General features: G+C 39.5%; 1 protein-coding gene across 7 annotated transcripts in view; it reads left to right on the top strand.

Moving 5' to 3' along the window:
• Positions 1-15695, top strand: part of ccser2b (coiled-coil serine-rich protein 2b) — a 75559-nt gene extending 59864 nt beyond the window's left edge. For 5 of the 7 annotated variants that reach the window (XM_041267532.1, XM_041267529.1, XM_041267533.1 and 2 more), the window contains exon 10: positions 8611-15695. In XM_041267532.1, the coding sequence (XP_041123466.1) occupies positions 8611-9381 (771 nt within the window). In that variant the 3' untranslated portion in view covers positions 9382-15695. Of the gene's footprint in view, positions 1-1321; positions 1407-3829; positions 3870-8610 lie in introns of all 7 variants that reach the window. The other 2 variants (XM_041267534.1, XM_041267535.1) reach the window with 2 other exon arrangements.
• The last annotated feature ends 9928 nt before the right edge of the window (positions 15696-25623 follow it).

Raw genomic sequence — 25623 nt, 5'->3', positions numbered from 1 at the left:
TGGCTCAATTTAAGTTAACAAAACAAGATTACTTGTTGATTGTCACTCATTGTGAGCTGTGTCTGACTAGATAGAGGCAGCCGGTGAATTCACAGAAGAAACCCGGATTACAGTCCTGCTTTGGCTGCACTTTACTGATTTGAAGTAAATAGCGGTACATGTGCTAATGTGCTAAGCATGTTTCAGAGTGCTTTATGGGAACTGCAGTATTTGATATGTGACACTGCTGCTTTGGTGCCAAGCACATGGGAGTGTTGATTCTTATTGAAACTAAACACTAGTCTTGTATCTCCGCTCCACTGTAGCTCAGAAAATCTAAACATAAGCATAACCAACAAAGAAATATGTTAAAAGAAGCAATCATTTGATAAATATACGGCTAACATTCTTAAAAGCACCTTCTTAAATATCTGTAATAAAACTAATATATCTTTAAGCTTCCAATCATGAATTGTTTTAAGGTACTTTTTGCTGGGTTGCATGTGCCAAGTATTGCTCAGTGAGCTAATTTATGCTTTAATAGCCTGAACAGTTGGCTTATTGCTGGTACACAGTCCTGAATAAACTGCAGGAGATTCCACCACAAGCCGAAAGCAGTATCCCTACACAACACAATAAGAAATAAGGAGAAAGGAATGTGTTACTATAACTTTCATTGTATGGACATGTATGGGTTAATTTAACAGTAATTGTACATCAGGCACAATGTATCTACATAGGTAATACTGTACAGTACTTGCATACAGTAGTTGGAGTGTGTGTGTGTGTGTGTGTGTGTGTGTGTTTCACTGAAACAAATGATTGTTATTCTGCTAACATTTTAGTACATACAGGTGTACAGGTGGACTTTGTGATTTCAAAGCGTGCATATATTTACAATTCTACATTTTAGCACAACGGTAATAACTGTGTACTTACATGGTACTTCATATATAATTCCTATCGCCAGAAAAAAACCCCAAAAAACATTGAACAGCACAGAGCAACATTGAAGAGAGACTTCTGACACTTTCCAGAGTGCTGATAATGTGTTATGTAGAGGGTGAAAAAAAACTCAGGTATGAAAGCTAACCACTATGGCATTTGCTTAACCCGGGTGCGCTCCAGAATGATTCTGCTTTTTGTTCTGTATTAATAACCAGTGGGTGGAGGATTTTTGTGTTTGCTCAAATAGCAATGTTCAGCCCACGGTGATTTGGTGGTGGTGGGGCTCTGAAGACAATACAGCACTAACCGGGAGAGGGGAAGGAGGTGGCTATGTGTACTCTCTGTTTGGGTTTCTCTCTTGTTACACGTCTCCCCTTGTGTTTTCTCTGCACAGGGTGTGCTGCCTGTCCCCTTCTTCTCTCCCTGGCAGGGTTCGTTCCAGGGGATCCCTCGACCCAGCGCTCCGCACCGCAGACAGAGTGAGTTCGCTCTCTCCCTCCTCACCTCAACCAAACCACCAGCTCACACCCCCTCACCCCACTTACACGCAGGTTTGCACCTGTGCAAAGTCTGCCCCCCAATTTTCCTTCAAGGACAAAAGCAATGCTGTAGCACTATCAAGAAGCGCCTGTAACCGTTTTCAACTTGGCGCCCGCAGCCGTTATAGTGAGCGCTGTGTCCAGCAGACGTAGAGCTGTAGAATAGATTCTTTGCTATATAATACAATACATACCCTGATATTGAAGTGATACAAGCCATCTGATGTTATACTGTTTTTAATTATTTTTTTTAACTATATATAGTACAAAAACCAATATAGGTGGCTATAAGATAATAATCAGATTTTCATATGAAGTCAGATCAGCAAGAAATCCTAGTTACCTGTCGCTGTGATCTCTCCTGGGTGGATTTCAGGTCGTTTATGCTGTATATATCACGCAGCACCCAATGTGATATTCTACTTACTGTATACTGACAGAAATGTTGTTTTCCTTTACAAAAATGCTCTTTAATGCAGTGCAGTCCTGTAGTACAGTGTTTTGCAGCACAACTCCAAAGTCACTGCACCCTAAACACTGCTATATTAGTGCAGAAGGGCCATTTTTAATCGCATGAACCGAAGTTGTCTGGAATTAGTTTTGTTCATGAACATTGCTTTTCTCCTCACTCAATAAAACAGAGGCAGACTTCTCACTGGTTCTGCCCGAACAGTAACGGTCCCTCTGTCTTTGCCTGCCGTGTCCTCCTTGTCTCTTCTTGAAGCAATTCCACTCCCCCAGCCTGCCACTCCCTTCTCGCATCCCCAGTCTGCCACTCCCTTCTCGCACTCTCAGCCTGCCTCCCATGCATCCACTACACACGTGCAAACCGGCTTCAGTGCACCAGCCAACTACTGTTCTGGAATAAGAGTGCTAGTAGCACCATTCCGAGTTGTGATAGGTGCCATTGAGGTTATTGATTCAGTGTAATGCTTAACACAATTTCAGCAGTAAACAAAAGTGACCTCACGTCACGCTTGAAGGGAGCGGGGGAATACAGCCTTATTAATTATTACTTACCAGTACTAACTTGTGCTCATCCCATTGGCTTGCTCACACACACACCAAACCCATTTATTGTTAATCTGGTCTCAGAATATTTATGGGGAGGAACTGGAATCATGAAATGATACACATTTCAATGGGAGGCTTTTACATTTTGGCGAAATTGGTCGGAAACATATCAAACCTTCTCTATAAGCTAAACAGCCATGGCTGGTATGAAATGCATGGGATACACACAGGGGCAAGAAAACATCAGTTTTGACAGCTTATAAGAATTGTGACTTTTTCCCCATCAATATCTTCCCCAGCAGCTCTCTCAATATTTATCCATCTAGTACCAAACTGATAATTGTTTTATTTACTTTTTTTTTTTGAAGGGATGATAACCTTAGCTAGTCCTCTTGTGTATCACATTTATAGCTTGGTACATTATGCTGCACAACTGTCATATGAGCCTAATTGGTATAGTGCTCACAGTGTATAATGCATAGAATTTTCCAAATGCTGGCCACAAGGGCTGGCAAATGTGATTGAATAAATGTATAACTTGTACATTAAAAATCCTGTCATAGCTGCCTAGCACGCCCCCCCCCCCCCCCCCCACACACACACACACGCACGCACACACACAAATTGATTCTGCAAGATCTTCTGAGCTCCAGTGAATCTAACTCATTACAGTTTGTTTGATCTTCTCTTTCTGCAAGCTCCAAAATATTATAATCACAGATATATGCTGGATGTAGGCTCACATCAAAGAGATATAGGTAGGAACATCAAGGTTTCATTTTCTGTGGAGTGTGTACGTGTGCACACTTCATCAGACAATCAGCTTTATACTTCTCCCAACAGATCGTTCTTTTTTTTTAATATAATTAATGGAATTTGCCCATACTCAAATGTTATATAGAATCAGCTAATTGGCTCTATTCACAAAGCTTTGTGACTATTGAAAGATAAGATTAAAACTGTTCTATGATACTGTTTGAAACCTCTTTTTAGGACAGTTTCATAAATATTAAACGTGTTTTTCATCCAAAAAAAAAAAAAAGAAGCTGCAGTATATCATGTCTGTCAACATAGCAACAAGTTCTGGGAGTGGTAGAATCAAATGGGTGACTAACACTGCAGACTGTCTCTGTGCTTGTCTCTGTCTGTCTCTCTCTGTCTGTCTCTCTATTTCTGTCTGTCTCTCTGTCTGTCTGTCTCTCTGTCTGTCTGTCTCTGTCTCTCAGTCTCAGTCTCTCTCTCTCTCTCTCTCTCTCTCTCAATGCTCTTGCTGTGTCCTCTTCTCCATGTGATGCCATTGTCCTTGTTGTTTCTCTCCCTATGCTTCTCCCCATTATGCCATTGGCAAGGCGTGGAGGAGCTAGTGCATTACTTCCATGATAAAGCGTGGTACAGTACCAGTTTTAGATTTCTCTCCCCTCCTCCCCCTCTGCATGGTAATGCATGCCCTCCATCAATAGCCTGCATGATGCACATGGTCAACCTACATGGTGTTGCAGCGTCCCAAGCATCCGTTATTGCCTTACTCTAGTTTCAGAGCAGGGAGCTTCAAAGAACAATGCTTTTGTATGGTGGTTTTTTTTTTTTTAAAAGAGTGACTCGTATTGCATAACTTAAACATATGTAGCCAAAGTGTCTGTATAGTAGGAAGAGACAGCGCCATCTAGTGAACAGTTAGTGGGAATCGAGTTTCCTACTCTGTTGCTGGCAATAGACAGTAGTTGTGAACTAATGTAGTTAGTGCTGTCTCCTACTGGTGTGTGCATCCACTGTTTGAGAACTGACGTGCAGAGTCTGAACTTAGACCAAAACACCTAAACACAGACTACTGTATATACCAAAAAGTTATTTAAAAAAGTAAATAATAATTACAATATTCAAGTATTTGCAATATGAACTGTGATTGCATACATTCTAAAAAAAAAAGTAAAGAGGACATCTGACTGTAATCTGAAATTTTTATATATTTTTTAATGAGATGTACTGTGTTTGTGTGTGTGTGTGTGTGTAGTACTTGTTTTTCCATACTTAAGAGCTTTTAAAGGTCTCGGTAGAAGAGACCAGGTAAACTTAATATGTGACTTTCCCTTTTTAAAATGTGATTTTTTTTTTTTTTTTTTTTTTTTTTTTAATAAAAGAAAATGTTTTAATGCAGTAATGTTGGTATCCCCCAACTTGTGCCTGTGTGGAGCTGATACAAAACTATGAGAAAATGAGGGGCATACTTGATAAACATCTTCTCAGGATAAAGCAGTGGCTGGGTATAGGTAGACACTTTGGATAATCACGTACCTTCTTCAGATCACAACACTGATCAGAAAGTCAGTGGCTGAACTAGACATTGTTCTGTTATGTTTCTGGCTGATTTTAAGGCTGCACTCAATGCAAGTGCCTCACAGGTATTGTAACATTGGATTGGGTGTGTTATTATGAGTGTCAGTGTCTTATATGCTCTCCAAAATTTCTCCTTCTGTTTCTTTCACCTCCAGGCCTCCTCTTTTTCTCTCTTCCTCACAATTATCTCTCCTGCCCTTTCTTTTTTTCTCCTATTCTCTCCCTCCTTTACCCTTTCTCTTACTTTCTCTTTTTTATCTTCTTTCTCTCTCTCTCTCTCTCTCTCTCTCTCTCTCCTTCCTTCTAGACAAGGCAGCATTCTTTCCTTCTGCCGGCTTGTTTTAATTGCTTTTGTGACTTTGTACCTGCATTTTCATTGTTTATTAATTTTGAAGAATTACTGTGCAGAAAACCATAGGTGGCAAAGTTATTCTGTAAATCACTTTTCATTATTGCTTTGTGATGTTATCTAATTTGGTGATCGCTGGGAAATCATTACACGATTTCACTCATTTTAATGGCGAAGAGAAGTTCAGAAACCAAGGTTATTCCCTCCTTGAAACGCATGACTTTGTTCTCCGTGTTAAGCTGTGTCACCTTCATCAGGTTCCATAATCCTTATGAAGAGTAATGCATTTTTTTTTATGAAGTCCTGTTAAGAAGGTCATCATTCCTTTCTTAACCCTGCCATCCTGCAGACATTAAGATCTTTAGACAAGGACCAAAGTAGAAGCAACGTGGCGTGGGGCTGATTTCATCAACCTGAGTCTCAGCTGTATCATTGAGTATTTTACAGCACTCGGGAATCATTTTGGATTTCATCCACAAACCAGATTCCCTGATTCTGTAAAATGCTCTAAAAAAATCCCACTGTGGCTTATGCCAGTGCGGTGGTTACTTCAGGGTATATGATTGAGTGTTTAAAAGTCAGACTAAAGTATTGATTAAATTTTAAAACAAATGTTTTAAAATCCATATTCCCGCCCTTGATATTACCTGCCCCCATCACTGCTACCCAATGTCATTGTTTAGTTTAAATAAATAATAAGTTCTCTCTAAAACCTCTTTAAAGGTTCTGCACTATAGAGCAGCTCTCTCCTCTGTGTTGGTGCTGCACTGTAGAGCAGCTCTCTCCTCTGTGTTGGTGCTGCACTGTAGAGCAGCTCTCTCCTCTGTGTTAGTGCTGCACTGTAGAGCAGCTCTCTCCTCTGTGTTGGTGCTGCACTGTAGAGCAGCTCTCTCCTCTGTGTTGGTGCTGCACTGTAGAGCAGCTCTCTCCTCTGTGTTGGTGCTGCACTGTAGAGCAGCTCTCTCCTCTGTGTTGGTGCTGCATTGTAGAGCAGCTCTCTCCTCTGTGTTGGTGCTGCACTGTAGAGCAGCTCTCTCCTCTGTGTTGGTGCTGCACTGTAGAGCAGCTCTCTCCTCTGTGTTGGTGCTGCACTGTAGAGCAGCTCTCTCCTCTGTGTTGGTGCTGCACTGTAGAGCAGCTCTCTCCTCTGTGTTGGTGCTGCACTGTAGAGCAGCTCTCTCCTCTGTGTTGGTGCTGCATTGTAGAGCAGCTCTCTCCTCTGTGTTGGTGCTGCACTGTAGAGCAGCTCTCTCCTCTGTGTTGGTGCTGCACTGTAGAGCAGCTCTCTCCTCTGTGTTGGTGCTGCACTGTAGAGCAGCTCTCTCCTCTGTGTTGGTGCTGCACTGTAGAGCAGCTCTCCTCTGTGTTGGTGCTGCACTGTAGAGCAGCTCTCTCCTCTGTGTTGGTGCTGCACTGTAGAGCAGCTCTCTCCTCTGTGTTGGTGCTGCACTGTAGAGCAGCTCTCTCTCTGTGTTGGTGCTGCACTGTAGAGCAGCTCTCTCCTCTGTGTTGGTGCTGCACTGTAGAGCAGCTCTCTCCTCTGTGTTGGTGCTGCACTGTAGAGCAGCTCTCTCCTCTGTGTTGGTGCTGCACTGTAGAGCAGCTTTTTCCTCTGTGTTGGTGTGCATGTATTGGAGTCTCCCCTGTGCTGGACATGGTGTCCCTTTCAACCAGTTGTCAATCACTTCCCTGTGCCACTGTTTCAATAAAGAAGCAGGATGGAGCAGCTGGTGAGTGTAGCTCTAACTGGAATAGTACGCATGAGGGTGCGGAAATACATGCGGACCAGTGTGGAAAACTAACATTCTCTATTTTTTTTTTACCAATAGACCTTACAGTAAAAAAAAAAAAGCAAAAAAAAAACTATTAGACATGAAAACAATGATAAAAGGAGCAATCAAATGGCACTGACAATAAACAATTGCCAGCAGTTCTGAGTTTGCATGGTAGACAGTTGTGTGAATGGGAATTGGACAGTACCTAGTGTATGTAAAGGCTGTGCTATAAGAGTTGCTAATTTTTCAACGTGCGGATTTAACATAAATTAAACATTGTCCCTATTGTATTGTACATGGAAAACCATGGTGACCGTATAGAGGAAACAAAAAAGGTTACTGGAGTACTTTAATTATTTATGTACAGTGCACAATGGATAAATAATTGAGTAGTAAACTCTTCTGTAATTGCAGCGGAGCTGTGTAACACAGAACAGAGTCTGTCTGCTTCAGTCCTTTGGCGCTTTTGTGCTGTTAAAAGGAAGGACTCTCGGTTTGGATTCCTCTTTACGGTATGATTGCTTGTCAAGCCTGTAGTGGCAGTTCCTGAAATAGCAATAGTTTTTACCCTGTGAGAGTGTTAAATGTTAATCAGGGTTTAGAGTCCCAGTGGGATTAACCTTTTGGCAAGTGGAGATTTAACTGGCCTGTAGTCACGAGACAGTTTCTTTTTCTGGGTGGTGTTGTCGCTTGTGTTTTTTTATTTTTGCTTTTATGCAGATATGCAGACTTTAATACAACCCACTATATTCAATGTTGTTTCCTGTGGTGCTCTTTGAAAAACACTGTATCCTAAAAAAACTGAAAATAAGCAAAGAACCTATAGATCTTCAGCACAACGGAAGGGAGCTAGTGATATTAATAATGCTAAGGTAAAAAAAAAAAAAAGCCTGTATTATCAGTACTTAAAAGCCCTCATTGAAAAACAGTTCCATAACAAAGTTTCACCACCCTCTTGTTTAATTAAACTTTCTAATATGTTTTCCTAACAGTTGTTCATCTCCTTCATAGAGCAACCATGCCACCATGTTGGTCTGCAGGTAGTAGCCTGCACCCCCCCCCCCCCCCCCTGGTTTCCCTTTGATAAATGTAACTCCTGCACCTGTTTCACAGCTTAGGGAATGTAGAGCGTGCAGAGCTTCAGATGGAAAGGGACTTTACCTATCAAATAAAGAGCAGGGGACTGAAATACCTGCGGACCAACATGCAGGAAAGATGGGGGTGCTGTAGCATTTTACCTTCAGAGAAATCGGAACTTAATTATAAATGGGACAAAGAGCCTGTTTTAGACATTGACATGCATGCTCAAAAGGGGGACTAACAAAGAATCTTTATCCCCAGTGCAACATAGGGACAGGGCCTCTTGTCCCTCATGCTGTGGTAGGACCTCTTCTCTTGAAATAAGCATGCTTGATGAAAGGGGCTGTAAAAAACATCTCCAGTTCTGCTTCTCATTATTGTAAAATAGTGTCCTCCCTGGAAAATTGCACACTTTTACAGGCCAAAAATCCTCTTCATGCATTGTTGGAAATATGGTTTTTGATAACTTTGCTACACAAAGCAAGGCCGTATGTGAATAATTATTTAAAAAGATCACTGTCTTGTTAACAATAATAATATTAATAATAATAAATTGTGCCCCCCCCCCCCCCCCCCCCCCGACTTCCCACAGCCTCAAATACTACAGCCTTCCAGCCCCAGATGCACAGACACCCCCAGCAAGGGAAGACTAGCAAGATCAACCCCCACCGAGGACCCCAGTAGCTGTCCATGGAGCGCCTTGCACAACGCCAACGACAGCCACCTGCAGCAGCCGCAGCAAACCACTCGCCCCGGCCCAGTCTCGGGTCCTCCCACTGCTGCTCATTCTACCCCTGCATTGGGGGACCCTGCTGCTGAGCAGCCCCCAGACCCGGGCAACCTGAGTGCACCTCTCAAAATCGATGAGGCTGATCGCAGACCGGCCGAGCCCCACGCCAGGAGCAACTCTTTTGAGAGGTCTCTCCAGATCCAGCCCCTCCCCGACGTATCCCAGCTCGCTTCCAACAGTCAGGTCAAGATGCCCCAGAGACTTTCTCAGAAGTTGTCTAAGAGGCACCCACCCTGCCTCCTACAGCCACCCAGGTTTCACAACAGGGTCCTCAAAGCCTCTGAGGTATCGGAGGTCCCTGCGGCAACCAAGGGCAAATCCCCCGAGTCCAACCTGAACCACAAAAAAACGCCAGAGAGCAGACCGAACTCCAAGCTGCAGCCTCCTAACGCCGCCCTGCTCTTCAAGACTAAGCAGCCGCCCCAGTCGCTGGAGACCCAGCCTGATGGTTACTCAGAGTCCAAGGATTCAGTGTCCACGCAGGCCCCTACCTCTCTGGACCTCCCCAGATCCCTGGTTCAAAGAGATAGCTCTGCTCAATTCTCCCGGCTCCCCAAACCAAAGGACCACTGAGCCTGCAGTGGAGTGAAAGAGAAAACAAACAAACCAGGCTTTTTGTTCAAACTCAACTTACTTGCACTCTTGGTGTGAACCTACAGTACAGTTGGCACATTGTTACCACTTTAAATGTGGACAACCCCAGTACCTGATTTATCAAAACAATAATAAACACAGTAAGTAACTAATTACGTCAGCTGTTTACCTCAGTGGCTACAGTGTCCCAGCCGACAGAGTGCTTTGAAATGAGAATGTCATGTACCCAGTGCCTCCCTGTGCCAGTGTCCATTTCACCCCATGCAGTATGCTTTGTACCCATTAACGAGATTTCTAAAAGCCCTAGCACTAAATTCATGTTTCTATTGTATGTGCAAATTCAACTCGTCTGCTGTCCCCTGCTATGTAGACATTAAGTTTGTGATAGTGGGGGATCTGCTTATGCATTCCGGACTGTATGAATATTTGTTTGTTGGTTTTCCTGCAGAATGTACCGCTCATACTGGTCCTTGGTGCATTATGAATTCTCTAAATTGACATGTTGTTTCTTAGCCCTTAATCGTCCTAATCTGGTTTGTTTAACACAGATAAAAAAAATAAATAAATCGTCTTCCCTGATACTTGCACTGTCTGATACTGCAGGGTGATCACAAAGTAGGTTTATATATAAACATGTATTTAATAAACCTGTTTACCAGGAGAAACACATTTTATCAATCATACAGTACATCATAAATGTAGGCACCTAATATTGTGCACAGGAATCTAAATGTACATATACACACAGTGCAGCGATTCTCAGGGGGTTTATTCCACATAGTTTTCTGGAATTAATTAGAAAAAATAAAAAACCTGAATCACATTTAAAAAACAAAAAAATTAAAAATAGAATCAACGTAAGACTTGCAAGCTGCAAATTCAAATATTAAATATAGCTGTTTGTATTTATTGTAGGTGTGTGCTAATACAGACAATACATGAGAACAAATACAGTGGTTGAGTGAGAGAAACATGCCGAATGAAGAGATATTACCCTGTTCAGTGTTTAAAGGTATGAATTAATGAAGAACAGTGTCAGGGTAATACATACTCTGCAGCCTACTTCATTGCTCACTGTTAAACATAGTATATTATTAGGGGCAGGGGTACCAATATATTGTGAACTCGAGTAAGATTAAGAGTTTTGAGCTGTGTGTAGAATTGGAAGGGTTGGGTGTACTGTTATTGATCCACTTTCCTGCTTATTTATTTATTTATTGATTGAGTGATGGATCGATTTATTTTTTAAAACACTGCACTGGGTTTCTTGAAAGGTCGAGACACTTCAGTGCTTCCTCTGCTTTCTAATTTCTATCACTGGGCTCAGTGGGGTTCTTTCTTAAAGGGGGATTAAATAAAAAATAAAAAAAAAACAAGTGCTATGGCTTTAGTAGCCCAGTATGGTCCCTTTCCTGTGGTGCTGTGCCGTCAAACAGCCAGGAGGACTGCCTCGGAAAACACAGCTGTATTTGCAAAAGATGCAATGTGGCGTTTCATGTAATAAACACATCTCGCCCAATTTGAAGGCTTGATTGAATGGTGCCATAAAACAGGAACAGGAATGTAGTGCCGGCTGGTGTGTTTTTGATTGAATCCCTCAGGACAGGGGTAAGGGTTTTTCTATATGCTCGACAACAACAGTCACATGGGAGCAAATTGTCCTGCAGATGTAAACGATGCAATCCCAAATTCAGGTTGTGAAAACTGGCAGTTAGGATACCTAGTGAAAACAAAACAGCAATGGACCACTAGCCTTTGTCAAAGCTTGGTCTTTAAGTTAACAAACCCCAGCTAAAATAATCAGATCATGTTTTTGTGTGTGCGCAAAACTGTATAGGTATGTGTCTGTACATTTAAGAAAACCTGTTTGTATAATTAATTACACTAGCATCAATAGCCAAGTTCAAATATTTCACAAAGAACTGACCAACCACTGCACTGTACCTGGTGTCTAGCTACTGTACTTTTGTTTTTGCCTGACATCCTTCAGCTTGTATTTCCAGCACAATCCTTTCCGGAAGAATCGGATTTCTATGCTGCCGTCACGTTTTTTTTTTCGGCAGGTTTGCCAAACAGTTATGGGGTTCTAATTGCCACTAAGTCATGCATCCCAATGGGGTCCTACCCGATCTTGATCATAATCTGGCTTTTCCCCAGTCTAATCCTTTGAGTGCAGTTAGGTAGTATTTATTATATCAAATCTCTGGCTACACTGTGAGAACATCATCACGTCAGAACCAGCTAGCCAGCAGAGCAGTTTCACCTGTTTTTAGTGAGTAAATTGAGAGCCACTTTTCTGTGCTTTCCGCCCCTCTGTGTACACAGCATACAGGTTCGCTGGGGAAGTAAATAAAGTGTCAAGACATTATTTTACTTTGTCCCTTTAAAATGAATCAAAAGTCCACTTCCGAGTGTTGTTATCTGCTTGATTAACCAGACCCCACGTAACATGTGTCAAACCTCTTTAAAGTCTGCTAAATGGAATCAAACACATTGTAGCGACTCGTATAGCCTTCATAAATTCCTTCTGCTTTGCAGTGCCCAAACTGATAGACGTATACTTTATTTAAAAGCCTTCTTTGACTGTTTGACAACCTAATTTATACTGGAACTCGTAAAGTTGTCCGCTGTTAATATCCTTTGCCTATAATTTATTTAAAAAAATCCATAAAATAGTGGCTGCTTGACATCTAGCTCACACATATTGAATTGGATTCAAATGCTGGCCATTGCTAATCTCTGTTTAGAAAAGCATTGGATGAGGTGTCTCCGTTCTCGCCAACTGCTTACATATGTATAACTGCTGTGAACTCGTAAAAAAGATTCAGGTCCAATCCATGAACAAGACCTTGTTGACATTTGCTACAAAAATGATCTTTTGGCAGCAGTCTAAGCAATCAGACCCATGCTAAATGCTCCTTGAACTGGTCAGACTTCATACAGGAGCTGTTGAAGCTGTGATATGTCTCAAAGCTGAGTTTAACCATGAAGGGTTAACAGTTTACCTGTTAGTTTACCACTGATTCCACTCTGGACTATATTTTCCACTGTAGTCAACATGTACTGTATGACATAGAAGTGCCACTGTGGAAAATGAGTGCATTTTGGGGAGAAGAATCACACAACTAGAAGTTCAGAAGATGACATCATAGAAATGTTTAAAGAGCAAATTTCGCGTGAGCCTGCTTGTTCTGTTTCTCTCCACCAGGTGACACTATATGTTAAAATACAATGAATAATTAAAGAGTTGAGTAGCTAAATGAATATTTATTCAGCCAGTGACGGCACATTCATTAAGCATGTTAATATACTTGACGGTACTGGTAAACAACACGCTGTACTGTAATCCACAGCCCAGATGCTCGTCTGTTTCCTCCTTGTTACAAGCAGTGTTGCTTTTATTAAAGCACACTTGTTGAGAGAATTGGCTGTGTGTTATTTCAAGAGGGCTTTGCTATGCTAAGTTATTTAAAAAATATTATTATCACAGTTAACATTTGTATTGAAATTTAAGTTAGCTAAAGGTTTTGTAGCCTACATTAGGCCTCAGAAAGAGGATTTTTCTATTCTTATTATTTGTAAAATTGCCTTTATTATTATTAAAAAATTATACAAAATGTCAACCTTAAAAAAAATAAAATTCCTCCCTTTATACATAAGATTTAAAAAACAATAAACTGAGGCCTGGAGTGCTACTGATGCAAAGCTAACTGACTTGTTTATTATTTGTAGACGGGATGGGGAGTGAGAGAGAATGACCAGTTGAATTCTTTACTACACTCACCCACCTTGCACAAGCAGACTAACCTCTGATGAAATGCAAGAGTGTGGAAAGTAAAATCCTGTATTTTTGCTTGACTGTTACTCACGGATTCTAACAGAAGTGCTGCTGTTTCTCGTGCAGGTGATGGTAATTTTATGCAAACAAATCTTTTTGTCGCTTATAACTTTGCTGGTTTGCCGTAATAGTACAAGGTGTACTCCATGGATCCAGTTTTACACGATTTACACACGTTTCTTATGGAGGCTTGTGTATGTGCAGGCTGAGCTAGGACGATAGTTTGAAAGTGGAACCACGGTACATTTCACAATGGTTTTTTGCATCAGACTTTTTGTGATTTGAGTGGTTTTGGATAAATGCATGCAGGAAGGTGATGATAAAGTTAGAATGACACCATCTGCCTTGTTTGTAAAGGTGTATTATGTGCATGTGAAAAGACTGCAATTTTGAGACCAATGGTGCCCATATCAAGAGCACTTCATGGCCTGTATTATTTTTATGGGGTCTGTACTTACCTACACATGGCTATTTTGCACAAGGTATGCTCCCTTACTTGCATTGAAGCCATATGATGAACAATGCTTGATTTCTCTCTTCTTGGCTTACTAATTCATTCATGACTAGTTTTAATGGTCTATCGCAGTGAAGCTGCAGGCAGTGACCTCGTCAGGTTTATTTCTTTAGGAATTTGCTACAGGAGCTTACATAGGGCCATGGGGAGCAGAGAGGCATGCGTTTTGATGGAAGACATGTACGCTAATGGGCAAAGTGTTTGTCAGACTTGTCTGTCTGTAGCTTCCCACTAGACTATTAAATGCAAAGCTGTGCAATCCGTTGTCTATAGTGAGTATCTCTAGGCAAATAAGTAGTGATGTGGACTGTGTTTGTTAGTGATGGGGCTCAGCAACACAGCCTTCAAGGCTTAAAAACCGACCCGGAATACTGCTTTGTTTCTGCAGTAATCTCATTGTTTACCCCTTACTGCCTTGAGCATTGTTGTTATTGCTCTAGTTGTGTTTTGATATAAAACAGCTGCTGTTTGTAATATATCTATGACAGTGTTACGCACCTTTATACAACCCTGGCCCTAACAAAAAAAATAAAAAATTCTGCTGCAGAGCATCCACTTCTGTAGATCAGCTGTGTAGGGAGGTTTCAGATCAATCTCAAAACTGTGTACAACACTATATTGCCTGTGCAGATTACCTTTGGGGCGGAAGAAGAACGGTGCGCCAGGGAGCTGATTACACAACACCAGAGCAGCTTTTAGCATGTCTCCAGGTGGTAACACTTTCGTTTAGGTGTCCGTTTCTAAGAGGTTAAACATTATAAACATATAAACATTTTGATCGTTTTTATTAACGGTCTGTGATAAGAGATAGTAACACTCTACCACAGTGCACTGTAGCTGTCATTGTTGCTATAACGTCTTTATAAGAATGTTATCATATACATGATAACATTCATGCATGAAACCACTTCTAACAGAAACCTAAAACTGAGCGTTATCCTCTAGTCTAGAGTTTGTTCTTATCCAGGTTTACTGCGTGGCATGATGGAATGTGGAGGTTATAGGTCACCATGCACACACCCAGGCTGCTGATTTCCTTTGACGTCCTATCAGCTACATACAAGCTGAATTAACCCACCACAAAGTAGATGTATGCAACAGAAAGAAGTAGCCCATAATATCGAAGTGTGTAATAGTTTAACTTCTGTCTCGCCATAGACTGCTTTATAGCTTGTTTGTTTCTGAATGTTTGGTAGCTACTCCTAATCAAATTGAGAGTGTATTCCTCACATACTCTTTGAAAAAAACACTCAACTTGATTAGAGGTAAGCCCCTGAACACGAACAGACACATTACAATATTTAAATGTAAATTAAACAATAGACAACAAGCTGATATTAGCATAGTTAATCTACACTTTAGTTCATATTGACATGTTCCAATTAGGATGTAAATTACAATATTAAATATACACCACTTCATGGATTGATCTGGAAATATAAACTGACTTATTTCTTCAACTGGTTATTTGAGCCACCACTCTCCAGGCCTGATACTGTACAAAAAATGTATAAAATGTTTTTGTAAAAAAAAATATATAATGCATTGTTTTTTTTGTTTGTTTGTTTTATTGTTTTCATTGAAAACATTCTTGTGTATCTTCCTATTGTATAATCAATTCTGTAAGAAAAAAGGAGAATATACTGTTATATATAAATATATAATGGATTTTCTTAAATTGTAAAATGTATGCGAGAGATGTGGTAAGAGGTTAAGAAGAGCGCATGTAATGAAAGTCAATCAGAAATGCACTTTAAATGATGTTGAATTATCGGGGCTGGGGACCAGATCCCAGTTCTGTCTGTTGTGCTGTTTGTAATAATCTTTTCTTCCCCTGTTTCCCATACTCTTTCACAAGGGTGTGATTCCAAATGTAATAAAGACTGCACAGAATCTATCCTGTTTGGTTGTTGCTGTTTTGTATTATTAAACTTGCTAAGATGGCCGTTTTTATCATGGTGGCTTAAATTGTGTATTCATATAAGGATAGCAAAGGGGAATCAACCCCGCAAGCAAGTAAGTGCTAAGAAAAATAGTTACCCTTTACATGTGCATAAAACAGGTGTTGTTTATGACATTAATTACTGGGTAGTAAAATGTAAATATTTTAAAATACAAACAGTGAGAAGCACTATACCTATACCCTCAGACTGGAGCACATTACACACAGAACTCCGATCCAGTGTCACAGTCTCATTTTAACTGTTTCATCTTTTGAACCAGCCTGGTGATTGCAATTCATGTGCTTTAGATACAATAATACCTGGATTATGAGACTGCATGCTCGCTGTATGCTTGCATATAACATGCTCTTCCCCCTTTTCAAGGTGAGAGGTGGAGTTATTTTCTCAGAAATAGTAGACTGGAAATCCTAACACTGCTGCCCCTTGTGCAATTTACATGGTTGAGAAGTAATTAGACGCCATAAAAGCCTTCCAGTAGAACTGAAAGCATGCACGTGCATGTTATTGTACATAAAGATATTACATCTGCATTGAGAAAACTTTACTATTATAAAGCAGGTCGCACTTTCATTGAAAGCCTTCAAATAGAACTTAAAACATGGACGTGCCAGTAAAATAAAAGCTATGTGAGGCTCCAAGTAGGGTGAATGTTTAAGCTCTCAATGAATGTTTAATTGAGGCTGTGGCTATGGCGCTCGATACTCGATCTAATGGAAGCACAGTAACAGACAGACCTGTTCTGCTTTTGGAGTTACTGGATTATATTAAAAAATTACAACTAAATACCAGTAATATAGAACACGCCAAACAACGAAACACAGATACCAGTAAAGGCTTTGCTGGCAAAGCAAAATAATCCAGCTGCCTTTCACCTTAATGAAATGGACTGCTGATGGCCCCTCTACGGGTGAGTGCAGTTCTGGTTGTTATGAAGAGTTACTGTTTTATTAAATTAGATACACTTCATCAGAGTCAGAGTGGAAAAACAAAAGCCTGCAAACACATTAAGAGACTATACGTGACAACGTTGTTATGGTAACCGAAGTTAGAAAATGCTTTTTAAAGTATATTTATAACATTTTGTTATGCATTAGGGTTCATTACATTGCTAACACCAAATTCCCCACCCAGCAAGACCCTAATGAAGGTAAAGAGCTCTGGGGAATCTGAGCATAATCATTGTTATTTTTTCCAAAAGCACACAAAAAACCAATCATTCATGGGTAAAGCATGCCTAGCACTGAGCTCCCCAACACAGCACAGCACAGTACAGTAAAGCTCTATTCTAACGCACTGGAATTAGAATAAGAGTACTGCCTCCAGGTCACAATGTTACATGGCGAATGCATACCTACTCTATCTATGGACCAGCATGGTATGTTTGGAGCGGTTCGTGATTGCCTTCGTCTACTCCAGTCTAGTGAAAAACCCAGCGTGGTGTGTCTGCCAGTGCTGTTAGGCTTGACCTGAATCTGTTCTATCTTGTAAAACCACAGTATGGTCCACGTGTGTGTCTTTGGAAACTGTTTAGGGACTGGTTGCAGCTAACAGCAAATAAGCAGAGTGTTTGTTTTCTTCTGGTATCACAGTGGGGCACTTGAAACTAAGCTGCCGTGACGGTGAGAGTTTACAGTTTCCATGCACTCGCTCTACCTGTGGGGATAACGATTCCTGAAATCGCAATCTGATTCGCTGAGATGGGAATGTCTTGGCTTCTGGGGTTCCATCTGCAAACATGACAATCTCTACATTCTTAATGGGTCATTCTACAGTCAATAAACATTTTCAATACAGGCTACAGTACAGCACTGTTTTAGACCTGTATTTACGGTTGGGTTGTTTTCTTTCACATCAGAGAAGATTTCCTATTATTTTAGTTTTGAACGAATGGGGGCAAATTTGGGTCATTTTGTACTCTCTGGTTTGATGATTTTTTTTCTTCTTCCCTGTGATCAGGAAGCTCCACCTGTAAGAAATGACACCATCTTGTGCAGAAGTCTTTGATTGCCCTGCAGGCATCCATTAAAAAGGTAGTACATGCAACACTAAATCTGTGGGCATTTGCTAATGTGCAAATACATTTTTCTTTCTATCTTGTTATCATGATATAGTTATAAATCCACTGTAATTAGCTTGCCAATAATTTAAGCTATTTTTGCAATATCCCTTAAATTGCTTAAATCGTTGATAATTGTGCAAAGTACTGCATGCTGCAATGCAACCGTTTTAATTTCAGACATTAATGGAGTCACAATTACAGGATTTAAAATCTGGACTCAGCGGTATCTTAGTAGAAGAGGGAGTCTCCCCAATAAAGCAGTGATTAAAGAGCCAGCCGAGGGAGACAGGGAGATATTGTCTATTTCCCACGCATAAAAATCAAAACAATTACCTGCTCTTAAATATTGTAAATGTATTATACAGGGCAGTGAGCTTTATAACAGATTGAAAGTCCCACAAGAAGATAGAGTTGCTCATTCCTAAATCGAGAAAAGATCAATTGAATGCCTTTTGAAAATAGTGGAAGTCTGAAAAAAAAAAAAAAATAGTTGCTGTCTGGCATACAGATACTTTACTCTTATTGAAAATGAATCTCACACTGTAGATTAATTTTAAGCCAAATTGTCTGTATAACAGATGTATGCTATTCAAAGCTTGGCTGTTACTTGAGCATTTTGCACCAGATCAATCAACATTCAGAGGCTAACTGCTCAAGGCCTTATATTCAGTCCAGTTGAAAATGTCACAGTTCATATGGTTCAGCTCCATTCTGTAACATAGTTAAGGTAAAATCTATTAAAAATTGTAAATGTATAAATCTATTTACTCTTTAAAAATGTTTAAAAACCGTTAGTGAATTTTAAAAGAGAGAAAAGGCATGGCAGATAATCACATTTTAGATTTGAATTGAATCTGAAGTTTTAAATGACCTTCAGGGCTGGCCTTTATTGAATGTCAGGAGGGAATTTTAAGGCTGGTGTTTAGGAAACGAGACAGTATATCATAACTGGAAACCTTTTATTACACGTTGGGCTGACAGAGGAAGGGTACAGTTTAACCCTTATGTTTTAAACTGTGCAAAAACTTGCTGCGGAAAGTATCCTCAGATTTATGATTCTCCTCAACAGTTTCCAACATGGCAGTAAATCAAACCCTATAAAGAGGGGCAGATATAAAGGACAACACTGAAAAATGAAGGATTCATATCCTTGCCCTCAAGTAGAAGTTAAATAATAGTGCCTGTGAGACACCTTGGTTAACTGAGGACCTCTTTCAAATCACAATTTCCGGAGGACTATGCCACACACAGAAAACCTTGATTGGGAAAGGCATTTACTATTATTATTGTAATTTGTTATGATTATTATAAATATTTTTGTATTCATTAGCCTCTATGATAGCTATATTACTGACTATCCTAGCAAAGAATGGTTATTTTGAGGCAGATTGTGGGGTATGAGATGCGTGCATGAGCAACACTGATGTGCCTCTCGGCCTCATGTCTTCTCCATAGTCACATTTGCTTTTGGAACTGCAAAACATTTACTGCTAAAAAAACGTTAACTAAATTATCAACCCTCTGAAAATGAAGATACTGATGAAGGCCAAAACGTTTGTCTACTTGACTCCTTAGTATTTTTATTTTTATTTATACCAGTTTAACAAGGGCCAGATTGTAATTATTTAATTCTTGGGCCAGAAAAGAAAGCGTTACTGTGAGTTTTAGAGGAACATTAAACATGCACTACAGACGCTATATATTTCTACACCAAACCAATATGATCTGCAAGCTCTTTCCTATCGTGGGGATGGTACTCTGGTTTAAAATGATATTCAAACAAAGCAGAAAAAAATGACATGCTCCCTGTCCCCGCTTGTACCACCTGTATCATAAAAATTCTAATAATTCAAAAAGAAAGCCTATGAACCCAAGCGCCCTTCGCAGTTATTGAATACTTTTCAAGTTACGGATCGATAACAGAGGAAAAAGCTGTTGCAATATTGCCTCTGTTACAGTATTCTAAAACGCACAACTGAAGTGAATCAGTGATTTATTATTTTTTTTCAAAATTACAAAAAAAGAACTGCGCACACTGTTATTTCTAAAGAACTAGTACTGGGTGAGTTACATTCATTTTGGGGCAGCTGGAGGACATCCAGTTGGCTTATATTGTAATACAGATAGTTTGACATTCAAATTCAAATTCAACTGAGCTAACAGTACAAGTAATAGGGTCTGCCGAATATTGAGCATAAAAAAGCATCACAGTAACATTATATATATATATATATATATATATATATATATATATTATAATATATATATATATATAGCTGCATAATAAATATAGCTGAGATAGTACAATGGGATTCAATGACAATAGATCTATATGTATGTGTATGACTCGTTTTGATCAGACTCATAACTATATTTTCACTTAGATTTTATTACAAGAAACTTAAAATACTGAACAAGTTCAGAAAAATAAACCAACTTGACATATGTTATACGCTCAATGACAACACTATTCTGCTCAAAAACAACGCTATTCTCTGGCAACACACACTATGAAAAGTAAAATAATGTACAGTATATAACATTGGGCATAAAAAGTTACTGTAATGCAGTGCAGTAAAACACAAATGTTAAACAAGTGTTGTTAGTACCTTATTATAGATCTTATGACTACAAATTGACAACATAGCAAAAAAATATTTGATGGAAGTCTGCACAGTATTCGACTGATTGCTGCAAACAACTGCAAGAAACTGTCATAAAACTGACCTTTTTTTTAAAAATGTACATATCAGTAACTTTGCTTTGCGGCAAGTTTAAAAACGACCCCCGGTCCAGCACTGAGATTGTTGGATAGTTCACCAGGTGCCTGCAGTTTAAAAACAGTGCATTGGAATTCAGGCTAAATCAACTTCAATATTTGTAAAACATGCCAAACATAAAGTTACCAATTTTGTTTATAAATCAATGACAGTGATTGCTGTCCAAAACCAGCAGAGAAGACACATAATAGAAGACTACATTACAAGAACAGTGATAAGGCATATATAAACTGAAGTAAATAATAAATAAAAACGCATGTAAAGTGATATTAAACAGGTATGAAATGTAATAGCTTGAAAATGTACAATGCAAACCAAGCCATTCTGTATCCCTTCAGTCTATGACAATGCTCTAGCGCACTGCTCCAGCAGACAAGCTGGGATTTGTATTAATTTAAAATGCTCTGTGTTTAGCCTGTTGCTTGGATTGTGATCTTGTCAGCTCTCAGAAACTACAGGGCAGGTTGATTCAGGTCTATACATAGACTGACAATAAAACACCAATGGCTGCAGTCTTGAAGTTGTCTTTGGGAGCTTTGTGGTGAGAACTCTACTTCCTCGTACTGAGTAGAAACTCACTGCATGTGACAAAGAACAGCAAAGTTTAGCTAAAATATTTGTGTATGCCGAGAATCCAAACGTAATGAAAAAGAGTGTTCTGATGCACAAGATTGCAAGAAAAAAACAGTGCCCCGTTTTTATTCTTCCAGTATTTATCAGATAAGCTATCAAGGTTACCACAGTTTTAACATTAACCTGTAAGTGCTGTTTCTGTCAGTCACTGGCATTGATATACCAACCTGACAGTTCAAATGAACATGGCATGAACATGCAATGAACATGCCTACAAGGACACTGTGGTTAACACTGGTAAAGTTGGTCAAATATTGCTTTTTAAAGCATAGAATAAATGCAATGTCCATCCAAAACTGTACCTGTTGAGTTATAACCTTTTATTGTTTTTGTTTTTTTTCCATAGCAAGCTAACTCTTGAAATACAGTAGAAATGTTTCAGAATCTTGGTAGTATGTTGTTAAGTTGTTTCGGGGACTAAGTGGTCAATCTGTACTCCAGCAGGATAAGCTCTCCTCTTGGATTTTATATGAGAATTTGACAGCACTGGATAATCTACCTATATTGAATCGACCAGCTCTCGGTGGCTGTCCCGGGATTGAGCCCTGCTCTCTCCAGGTAAAGTGTCCCATGCGATACAAAGTCTGCTCAGACTGCAGATAAGTGTGAATGGAATCCATCAGAAACATGTAAAGCATCCCCACCCTCTCACTGTTTTAATCCCCTAGTTTGTCAGAGCAGATGTCACCCTAACCGACATACAAATATGAAACACCTGCAACACATTGTGCTGGGCTGTACCGGACTGTATCAGTGTCTTTTGTAATAGAAACACATGGAAAAAAAAAAAGTGTAATTTCAATGATTTTGCAGTTTAGCGCTGCCTAACCACATCCGTAGAGAGGGCCAGCGCTTGAGCAATCCTGCACACCTTGAAAATGCTGCAGCTCCACAATCCTGCTCAAGGCAATGCTTTAAAATATTCACTCTGCTTCAGGCAAGGAGTTTTGTATGGAGGCAAGAGTAATACAACGGCAGCAGGACATGTCTATAATCAGTTCCCTAGACAACGCACATTTTTCCTGAGTATCATATTTTTACGCAACTTTTGCAAATTTAACATCCGTTAGACGACGAGGAGGCTCTTGGGATCCTCAGACCAACGTTTGCAAGCGTGAGATAAGACAGGGGCTGGCGGGCAAATTCATTTCCTAGTGTCAGATAATTGTATTCAAGAGACAATAAACATAATATTACCGAGATGAATCCTCTAATAACGCTCTCCACACAAGCACAGGGGATGTTTTTCTTTTTCTTACCCCAGTGTATTTAAATAAAAGGAGTGAGTGGAGAGTGGCTGCATATAGGGTGTGTTGAGACAAAAAAATGCATGCTGTGCTGTGCTTTAATCTCCTGTCACTCGTATGAGAAAAAACAGAAATGGAAGTCATTTCTCAGTATAGAAACACTGCAGCACAGAGATGTTTTTTTTTAAATAAAACAACTTAGTTAAAAATATAAAGTATCAGTTAAAAGTATCCCTCTAATCTACAGTACTTGTCCATAAATCTGACATGGACAATAATATTCACCTTATACTTAGAGCAATGATGTACAGGGGTTGCTAGTTGCTAGTTTTGTTGGGCTCAGTACTGATGTACCGTATTCATTCCAATTTAAGACAACCTCAAATTTACCACCCTCAATTTGAGGAACAAATGAAACATAAAATAAATATGCATTTACAAAGATACAACCTGAATTACACTGTTGTACTATACAAAACTGACACAAAACAGTGTTGTTGTAGATTAACCACGGAGCTTGTTTATCGTGCTGCGTGGTGAATAATGCTTAAGATGTCGTCTGTGTTGTACACATACCACCACGCACTTACAGCATCACACATCCTGGCAACAGCAAGCACGACACAACACTCCATGGCAACAGGCAACATGTAACCTAGCAACCACAACAGCACTGAACATTGCCTGGCATGTCGAAAAATATGGGGGTCTGATCAGCATTTCCAATCTGTCCAAGCTGGTACTGTTTCTTAGAAATGCTGAAATTGTAAACGTTTCTCTTGGAATTCCACAGGAAGCTTGGTTTGTTTTTTTTCAGCAGTGTCACGTTGGTGCTTGTGTATTCGGGCAGATGCCTTTGTTGACTTTTCTTGGCAGTCAGTCACGTTGCTGTTTGTGTACTCAGGTAGTCATGTCTTTTGTTGGCGATTTTAATACACGCATCACTATGCTCGAATTTAAGACGTAGGTTAGTTTTGAGAAGCAAAACATTGTTAAAAAATTTGAAGGAATACGGTTCCTAATGGCCTGTCAATTATACCTTTGTTTTCTTTGGCCACCATACCCATCAAGTTTCATTGCTCACATGCTTTCCCCACTGTCACGTGGTTAAGTTTGAACAACACAGATTCCTAACAGAATAATAAAAATTCCCTTCTAAGAATTATTTTTTCTTGTGACTTCTGTAGCTACTTACACTAGATTTAACAATAATAATAACATAGTAAAATGAAAGAAGCTTGTTGGTGTTGTGTCTTGTAATAGAAAAGAACAACATGTAGTACTGGTAATAACGACCTGTTCTTTTTGGGTTATATATTGGTTTGTTTATCAATAAGCATGAGAACTGGGGTGCTGGTGAACCGAGCTTGAAAATGTGCAGGAGGGAAGCAAATTGATGTTGGACTTCCCCTTTAAGATCCATGGCGCACATTTAAAGGTTTGGCCTGTTTGGTGTAAAATGTAAATGTACAGCATTACAAAGAGAGAGTTTATAATTTTATTAGTACATTTTCTTTTAGCACTACCAGTACTCTACTTCATGTGATGAGTGTCTAAGGTTATGGATTAATTAACATTGCATTTAAAGTTTACGTGTATCTGATTTGGTAATGAGTTGCAGTGCACATTGTCATTACAATTATTGCAGCCCTATTCGGTAACTGCTTAAAAAAATTATATAGAGATTATAGATTCCACAGATATGTGTTTATAATTTCACGTTATTCTGTTAAAATGACTGGAATCACAATGTGGTGTACTAACCTTGGTATCCTTCACTGTCAAGGCAACAGCAGTTACTAAGTTGTTATCAAGTTGTGCTGAAAATAATCACCAACTAAGGGTATTTGTCTTACTTAGCAGATCACATCAATGCATGCTATACTCTTAGATCTAATTTTGAAGGAATGACTTGGTATACAGATCTGCAATATGCCTGTTTCATTCCAATATGAAGCTGTGTACACATTTTTGCATTGATCCCACAAAGTATTGGGAAATAATAATTGTCATATCATAAAAAAATATCCAACACACACGCACACACACACAAATCTATAAATTGTGCATGCATCTCCCTCATTTTACTTTAATTTCACTGCATGTACAGAATAATGGCTCTGCACTTTCTGTGTTATATATCAAGTGTTACCCTTAGCCGTTCAAATCGTTTTGAAAACTGGTGCTACTGTTTTGAAAGTTTAGCACAAGAGAGCCTGCTGGTGCTGAATTATCAAACCCCTGTCCTAATAAAGCCCACTCACAACTTCCCACACAACACAAACCTCTCCTGCGCATGTGGGTGGGTCATGGGAGTTGTCCAGACCCAATGAGAAACTATTATCATCTATGGTTGCTAATGAATACAATTTGTTTTTAAATAAATAATGCTGCTGGCGCGATATGGGGTGTCTGGCTCTAGAATCTAGCTGCATTTCCATGATGGCAGCTGGGCTCCAGGTCTCCTGCAGAGCAGGGCTAATGCATTTCAAACTCCATCAGGCTGCACACATCCCTGTATGTCTCCTGCCTTTCAAACAGTTTGTCCTCGAGACTCCTGCAGTGTGCTATAGTGAGGACTGGAGGGGCATTCATTCCTTCCCCAGAAATTCAGTTTTCTTTTTTGATCTAAAATTAAAAAGGTATACTGAAAGACACCCTGATAAAGACAACTTTCGGTTTTTAACAACATTTTCCCAGGAACCAATCCCATCCCATAGACTTTAATGTTAATGGAATTCAGATATTAGCAACTGCACGTCACTTACTGATAGCTTTATTACTAGATGCCAGTGCTACAGAGTGCACTTGCATGATTTATGCATGTACTTTATGCAGCTTTTATAACACAACAAAATTGAGATGGATTTACAGCAGGAGGTGGTACATTATAAAAAGCAGACAACGTTGGGGAATTTCTTTTTTTTTTTTTTAAAGTGTGTTCATTAGAATTGATCATAAGTACAACACATAATTTGTATGTTTCCTTTAATCATTGTAAGTACAATTGTGGTACATTGTTGTGTAGTACTATTTAAACCTAATCTTTTTTATGTTTGTTTCACACACGCGTGAAGTAAACAATTCTATGTTTGGGTATTTTGTGTTTCTCATGTTCATTTTTTTACAGTGTAACATTTAAAACACATGTATTCCAATGTATTTGTATTTGTATAACTACATTAT

Source organism: Polyodon spathula, chromosome 13 (genome assembly GCF_017654505.1).
Source record: "Polyodon spathula isolate WHYD16114869_AA chromosome 13, ASM1765450v1, whole genome shotgun sequence".
In the NCBI taxonomy this organism is placed as follows: domain Eukaryota; kingdom Metazoa; phylum Chordata; class Actinopteri; order Acipenseriformes; family Polyodontidae; genus Polyodon; species Polyodon spathula.
This window is presented reverse-complemented; position numbering and strand designations above follow the sequence as displayed.